The following is a 7,888-nucleotide window of genomic DNA, read 5'->3' on the forward strand; positions in this document are numbered from 1 at the left end:
TTATACATGGCTGTGACAATAACCGAGGAGAGATCTCTTGGGAGATAATACAGTCAGCATTTGATTGTGAGGAATTCTAGGTCAGGTGAACAAAAGGACTTGAGTTCTTGTATGTTGTTACAAATACACCATGAGTCATTAATCATGAAACATACATCCCCGCCCTTCTTCTTACCAGATAGATGTTTGTTCCTGTCCGCGCGATGCACTGAAAATCCCCGACAGCATGTCCCCAGCTATTCATATCTCCGTGAAACAGAGTATGTTATAATCCCGGATATCTCTTTGGAAAGCAACTCTTGCCCTAATTTTGTCGCCTTTGTTAAAAAGAGGACTCATCTTTGTATCTGTGCCATTATGGTGTCGTTGACAACATGGGCAGTGCCATTCAGGCTATCTCCATGTTAAAGTTTTTTTTACATTTTGTGTTTGAAAAAAACATTAAGTTAATATTGGTGAATCACCACCACCTACAATGGTGGAGTCCTGAAACAAATATTGTGTTATTCATTTTATTGTGGCCACTAGGTGGCGGTGATATAGTTTAAAGACATTTACAAACCATACAGCCCAATTTGAAGAAGAAGACGATGCTCTGCTCTTTGGCTGATCACTCCCAACCCATAGGAACCCCCACCCAGTTGACCACTTTAAAATGGTGGAAGGCCTCGGTGGCAATGTCCATGCTAAAACTGGTTCTATCCATCTAGAGCTCTCTGTCTACCTCTATGTTCCAGATTGAAGTCCTGATTCCTGACAACCAACCTGTGATGGTGCAGGTTCACATCAGTACTGGCTGTAGAGGGCAGCATAGCTGCATAACTCTGCAACAAGTGTTATTTTGCTCTCTGTCTCTAGCTCTGTTTCTCTCTCTATCTCACACACACAGGGTGTTTCCACACGTGTGTGGATAAACCATGATAAGGTGTGTTTTGGGGCAGGATCATAGTAAATTGACCTATCACGCATTGGGGTTTTAGGGGCCAGTCACAAGTGGATAGTGGAGGAAACGACAGCTGTCTACCATCAGACCAGCCGAACGGACCGGACTAATACATTTAGTAGACTTTATTCAACTTTTATTTTCATTTATTGATTGGTGTGAGTGAAAACTGTGTTACAAAATCTGGAGCAGAAGAGCTGAGAGCACCATCTCTACACAGCATGACCCCGGAGAGAGAGAGGAGGAGGTAGGATCTTTAGCTTCACATCAGATCGTAGTACAGAAAACACATTTCATATCATAACTAAAAGTAGAGAATCAGTTCACAAATGTAAATGTTTTTAAATGATACATTATCTTATTCACAGTGCATTTCACCTACATGTATTTGCTTGAGTAACTGCATTGTATATTTGAACACACAGTCAGGTCCAAAATTACTGGCAACCTTGATAAAGACGAGCAGAAAATACTATATAAAATAAATCCCACTCTGTTTCCTTGTTATTCGATCTTCAAGGAAACCTTTGAATCAGTCTTTCACGCCACAAGACAACCAGTCAGTCGACATGTGCCTTTGGATGGTACAGAGTAGTCAACACTTCTTAGGCATTAATGGATCTCCATAGAAAGCGGGTGTTGTGGTGTGCCTTAGATGTAGGGTATGAAGAGTTTACCCATCATGCACCCCACACTGACATCGTGATTGAACTATTTCTCTCTATCTTTCTCTCTCTCTCTCTCTCTCCCTTAGGATAATGAGTTGTGAAGCAGCGAGGGCTAGGCGGAGAGCAGAGTCTCAGGTGTTGATTGACATGTCTCAACTCCTCCCCCTCCCTTCCTCCCTCCGCCCACAGCTAGACAAACCCTCCATCATACGACTAACCATCAGCTACCTACGCATACACACACTGCTCTCTGGTACACGCACACGCACACGCACACACACACACACACACACACACACACACACACACACACACACACACACACACACACACACACACACACACACACACACACACACACACACACACACACACACACACACACTCACGTTGTTTATGTCTCTTTATCTTAGGCTTTGCTGACCGACAGAGGAGGGACGAGGAGGGAGAGAGGGAAACGAGGGAGAGGAGGGGGGCGGGAGCGAGAGAGAGGAGGGAGGAGGGAGACAGGGAGAGGAGGGATGCGGGAGACAGGGAGCTCGGGGAGGGGAGGGAGGAGCAAAAGAAGGAGATGGGGGAGACAGATCTATACCTGAGGATTCTGGGCGGTTTTGTCGTCGTGGTAACGACAGAAGGAGACATGATCTACCTGTCAGATAACATCAGAGAATACATGGGTCTAACTCAGGTACTTACACACACACACACGCACACACACACACACACACACACACACACACACACACACACACACACACACACACACACACACACACACACACACACACACACACACACACACACACACACTGAGTGATTTATATATGAATGTTTTTCTCCAGGTGGAGTTGATGGGGCATAGCATATATGATTTCACACACCCCTGTGACCATAAGGAAATTAGAGACAACCTTGACCTCACTGCAGGTGTGTAAACAGATGTAGGAACTTCATTTGATTGCTATTTTGGTGCTGATAATTGTCCTGTAGTGTACTCGAGATGTAAAAACATTTCTAAAGTTTGTAATTTCCATTTTAAAATGTCAGACGTAATTTGACCTGACGAAAATTGTATCAACCCACACAAAAAATTGCCATTACTTAGAATCCACATAATAATCCACATTTTCTGCTGTTGCACAATTATTTTCCTTCTGTAGCTAACAGGCTCAAATAAAAACCATACTTCTGTACACATACAGTACCAGTCAAAAGTTTGGACATACCTACTCATTCAAGGGTTTTTCTTTATTTTGACTATTTTCTACATTATATAATAATAATGAAGACATCAAAACTGTGAAATAACACATATGGAATCATGTAGTAACCCAAAAAGTCTGAAACGAATCAAAATATATTTTAGATTTTAGATTCTTCAAAGCAGCCATTCTTTGCCTTGATGACGACTTTGCACACTCTTGGCATTCTTCAAACCAGCTTTTTGAGGTAGTCACCTGGAATGCATTTCAATTAACAGATGTGCCTTGTTAAAAGTGAATTTGTGGAATTTCTTTCCTTCTTAATTAAATTAAGGTTGAGCGAATCAGTTGTGTTGTGATAAGGTAGGGGTGGTATACAGAAGATAACCCTAATTGGTAAAAGACCATATGGCAAGATCAGCTCAAATAAGCAAAGAGAAACGACAGTCCATCATTACTTTCAGACATGAAGGTCAGAACTTTTAAAGTTTCTTCAAGTGCAGTCGCAAAAACCATCAAGTGCTATGATGAAACTAGCTCTCATGAGGACCACCACAGGAAAGGAAGACCCAGAGTTACCAGCCTCTGAAATTGCAGCCCAAATAAATGCTTCAGAGTTCAAGTAACAGACACATGTCAACATCAACTGTCCAGAGGAGACTCTGTGAATCAGGTCTTCATGGTTGAATTGCTGCAAAAAAACACTACTAAAGGACACCAATAAGTAGAAGAGACTTGCTTGGGCCAAGAAACACGAGCAATAGACATTAGACCGGTGGAAATCTGTCCTTTGGTCTGATGATTCCAAATGTTAGATTTTTTGATTCAACCGCTGTGTCTTTGTGAGACGCAGAGTAGGTGAACGGATGATCTCTGCATGTGTGGTTCCCACCGTGAAGCATGGAGGCGGGGGGGGTGCTTTGCTGGTGACACTGTCAGTGATTTATTTAGAATTCAAGGCACACTCAACCAGCATAGCTACCACAGCATTCTGCAGCAATACACCATCCCATCTGGTTTGCGCTTAGTGGGAATATCATTTGTTTTTCAACAGGGCAATGACACAAAACACACCTTCAGGCTATGTAAGGGCTATTTGACCAAGAATGAGAGTGATGGAGTGCTGCATCAGATGACCTGGCCTCCACAATCACCTGACCTCAACCGAATTGAGATGGTTTGGGATGAGTTGGACCGCAGATTGAATGAAAAGCAGCCAGCAAGTGCTCAGCAAATGTGGGAACTCCTTCAAGACTGTTGGAAAAGCATTTCAGGTGAACCTGGTTGAGAGAATGCCAAGAGTGTGCAAAGCTATCATCAAGGATGGCTACTTTGAAGAATCAAACATATAAAATATATTTTGATTTGTTTAATACTTTTTGGGTTACTACATGATTCTATGTGTTTTTTTCATAGTTTTGGTGTCTTCACTATAATTCTACAAATTTGTAAAATTGGAAAAATAAAATAAATTCCTTGAATGAGGTGGTGTGTCCAAACTTTTGACTGGTACTGTATGTGTCTTAGACACACCACCTCATTCAAGGAATTTATTTTAGTTTTACAATTTTGTTCTGCTTTTACTAAATAGGTATGGTATTTCTTTACAAAATATTTAGTCCCAAAATTTGCTGAATATCTAATTCAAGACATTATTCTGAAATGGTTGTGTGATAGTTGTGAAATGGTTGTGTGGTAGTTGTGAAATGGTTGTGTGGTAGTTGTGAAATGGTTGTGTGATAGTTGTGAAATGGTTGTGTGATAGTTGTGAAATAGCTGTGTGATATTTGTGAGACAGTTGCTTGATGGTTGTGAAATGGTTGTGTGATAGTTGTGAAATGGTTGCTTGATAGTTGTGAAATGGTTGTGTGATAGTTGTGAAATTGTCGTGCGATAGTTGTGAAATGGTTGTGCGATAGTTGTGAAATGGTCATGCGATAGTTGTGAAATGGTCGTGCGATAGTTGTGAAATGGTTGTGTGATAGTTGTGTGCTGGTTGTATTGTGTTTGTTTGTACTTCCAGGGCAGAGCGGTTGTGGAGGGCTGAGAGACTTTCTGATGAGGATGAAGTGTACAGTGACTCACAAAGGAAGAACTGTCAACCTCCGATCAGCCGGCTGGAGGGTGACGATTAACTTCAAACAAACCTCCAGCAACACTTTTCGTGACAAATTGTCTCTGTGGCATGTCATCATGATAGTGTTGACAAACAACATATTTTTGGTGACTAGAAAAAGGTGTATTTACCATTTGTAAATTCCAGTTAAATGTGTGTGTTTATGTGTGTGTTACTGTTGTTGTGTCAGGTGCTGCAGTGTCGAGGGTGTTTGAAGGTGTGTGTGTCAGGACCCTCTCTTACTTGTGTGCTCTTCACCTGCCAGCCCCTGTCCCTCACACACACACTCCTACACACACACACCTTCACCAGCCATCACAGCATGGACATGAGGTTCACTTACTGTGACCAAAGGTAACACACACACTCAGATTCACACACAAACACACGCATGCACAAACATACAGTGTCACGTTCCTGACCTTGTTTTCCTTTTGTATAGTTGTGTTTAGTGGGTCAGGACGTGAGCTGGGTGGGCAGTCTGTGTTGTTTGTTCTATGTTAAGTGTCAGGTTTAATTGACCTTGTATGGCTCTCAATCAGAGGCAGGTGTTTTACGTTTTCCTCTGATTGAGAACCATACATAGGGAGGTTGTTTCACATTGTTTGTTGTGGGTGGTTGTATCTCGTGTCTGTATGTCTACCACACGGGACTGTTTCGTTTGTGTTTCATGTAGTCTGTTCCTGTTCGTGCGTTCTTCGTTTATTGTAAGTTCTCAAGTCCAGGTCTGTCTACATCGTTTATTTGTTTTGTAGTTTATCCAAGTGTTTTTCGTGTTTCGTCTTCGTCTGTAAATAAATCTATATGGATTCAACATACGCTTCGCTTTGGTCCTCTGATCCTTCTCGCCTCTCCTCGTCTGAGGAGGAGGACGAAGTAGACAATCGTTACATACAGATACACACGCACTCCCACAAACATCAAATATACACAAAACCATCATCTGTTTGTGTGTGTGTGTGTGTGTGTGTGTGTGTGTGTGTGTGTGTGTGTGTGTGTGTGTGTGTGTGTGTGTGTGTGTGTGTGTGTGTGTGTGTGTGTGTGTGTTGTAGGGTGACTGGGTTGTTAAGTTATCGTCCAGAGGAGTTGCTGGGTGTCTCTGTGTATGATCTCTGTCACACTCTGGACCTACACACTCTGACCAAAAGCCACCTAAACCGTGAGTAGACACACACATACGCACACACGCGCACACGCGCACACGCGCACACTCTCATACGTCCTGTATTAGAGGCACTAATAAGATGCTCTTCCTCTACCCCCCCCCCCCCCCACCCACCCCTCCAGTGTGTTCTAAGGGTCAGTCAGTGAGTGGGGTGTACAGGGTGCTGGTTAGAGGGGGAGGGTACATGTGGGCAGAGACTCACAGTGCTGTCGTCTCCAAACCCCGCCCATCACAGCCACACCAATCTAAGCCCTCACCGCCACTCTTCGTCGCTTGTGTCACATACATCCTCAGGTAGGAGGGGCCCCAGAGTGTTCACTTTATGTATGCTGTAGCATTGTAGAGATAATATTTAAGAGATAGTATTGTAGAGATACTATTTGAGATACCATTGTAGAGATAATATTAAAGAGATAGCATTGTAGAGATAATATTTAAGAGATAGTATTGTAGAGATAATATTTGAGATAGCATTGTAGCGATAATATTAAAGAGATATCATTGTCGAGATAATATTAAAGTGATAGTATTGTAGGGATAATATTAAAGAGATAGCATTGTAGAGATAATATTGAAGAGATATCATTGTAGAGATAATATTAAAGAGATATCATTGTAGAGATAATATTGAAGAGATATCATTGTACAGATCATATTAAAGAGATAGTATTGTAGGGATAATATTAAAGTGATATCATTATAGAGATAATATTGAAGAGATAGCATTGTAGATATAATATTAAAGAGATATCATTGTAGAGATAATATTAAAGAGATATCATTATAGAGATAATATTGAAGAGATATCATTGTACAGATCATATTAAAGAGATAGCATTGTAGAGATAATATTGAAGAGATAGCATTGTAGATATAATATTAAAGAGCTATCATTGTAGAGATAATATTGAAGAGATATCATTGTAGAGATCATATTAAAGAGATAGTATTGTAGGGATAATATTAAAGTGATAGTATTGTAGGGATAATATTAAAGAGATAGTATTGTAGAGATAATATTAAAGAGATATCATTATAGAGATAATATTGAAGAGATATCATTATAGAGATCATATTAAAGAGATAGCATTGTAGAGATAATACTAAAGAGATAACCTTGTAGAGATAATATTAAAGGGATAGCATTGTACAGATAATATTAAAGATACAGCATTGTAGAAATACTACTAAAGAGATAGTATTGTAGCTGTAGCATTGTTGCAACTGTGTCACAACGTGTGATGTTGCTGTAAGCGTGTGTGTGTCTAAGGGCAGCGTGTATGTGTGTGTGCGTGTGTGTTTCAGTGGTGTTGAAGAGCCAACTCAGCTGCTGTCTCTGGGCCAGATGAACTGAGGGGAGAAACCTCTAGCCCCTCCCTGGACCTCTTCAGGAAGGACATTTTTCATTCTATAAAACAATTCTGCATTTTCTAGATTAAATCTTAGTATAGCTTTATTTAGTATAGCTGTAGTTACATATTGTGAAAAAGCGGTGTGAAGGTATTAATGTGATTAAGACTGTTTGCTAATAAATGATCATATCCACTTCTCTCTGTGGAACATGCAACTGCAGTGTACAATGCTTTTGTTCCCTTTGGCCTGTGGTTTGTGGTTGATAGACTGTTGTTGAAGGTTATAATCAAAGATGCAGGAAGTCTTGGGTTTTGACTAACGTTATACAACGGTTTTCCCCTTCTCATATCATCACGACCTCTCCCTGGCCTTTCTGAATTTATGCTGTGTTCAGGTGCTCGTCAGAGCTTCCTGTTTCCTAGTTGTGTTGTCGGAAATGCG

The 7,888-nt window shown here is 41.0% G+C and overlaps 1 protein-coding gene across 2 annotated transcripts; it reads left to right on the forward strand.

Moving 5' to 3' along the window:
* Nucleotides 1-963: 963 nt before the first annotated feature.
* On the forward strand, nucleotides 964-7,661 carry LOC129823289 (endothelial PAS domain-containing protein 1-like). 2 transcript variants are annotated; one of them, XM_055882248.1, is made up of 9 exons: nucleotides 964-1,190; nucleotides 1,698-1,864; nucleotides 2,025-2,299; nucleotides 2,454-2,538; nucleotides 4,837-4,937; nucleotides 5,120-5,283; nucleotides 5,982-6,088; nucleotides 6,217-6,388; nucleotides 7,400-7,661. In XM_055882248.1, exons 1-9 carry the CDS (start codon nucleotides 1,165-1,167, stop codon nucleotides 7,446-7,448), a joined length of 1,146 nt encoding a protein of 381 aa, XP_055738223.1. In that variant the 5' UTR covers nucleotides 964-1,164; the 3' UTR covers nucleotides 7,449-7,661. The 2 variants fall into 2 exon arrangements, with proteins under 2 accessions (XP_055738223.1, XP_055738279.1); XM_055882304.1 differs by lacking the exon at nucleotides 5,120-5,283 and having other exon boundaries at nucleotides 965-1,190; nucleotides 4,837-5,050.
* The last annotated feature ends 227 nt before the right edge of the window (nucleotides 7,662-7,888 follow it).

This window comes from Salvelinus fontinalis, chromosome 1 (genome assembly GCF_029448725.1).
Source record: "Salvelinus fontinalis isolate EN_2023a chromosome 1, ASM2944872v1, whole genome shotgun sequence".
Taxonomy (NCBI): domain Eukaryota; kingdom Metazoa; phylum Chordata; class Actinopteri; order Salmoniformes; family Salmonidae; genus Salvelinus; species Salvelinus fontinalis.

What these genes read in the sequence shown, in the direction of transcription:
- LOC129823289 (XM_055882248.1), top strand. Translation starts at nt 1,165, where the DNA reads ATGACCCCGGAGAGAGAGAGGAGGAG. An exon ending in CATACACACACTGCTCTCTG is followed by an intron (nt 1,865 to 2,024) that starts GTACACGCACAC and finishes TCTTTATCTTAG; the next exon opens with GCTTTGCTGACCGACAGAGG. An exon ending in CAACCTTGACCTCACTGCAG is followed by an intron (nt 2,539 to 4,836) that starts GTGTGTAAACAG and finishes TTGTACTTCCAG; the next exon opens with GGCAGAGCGGTTGTGGAGGG.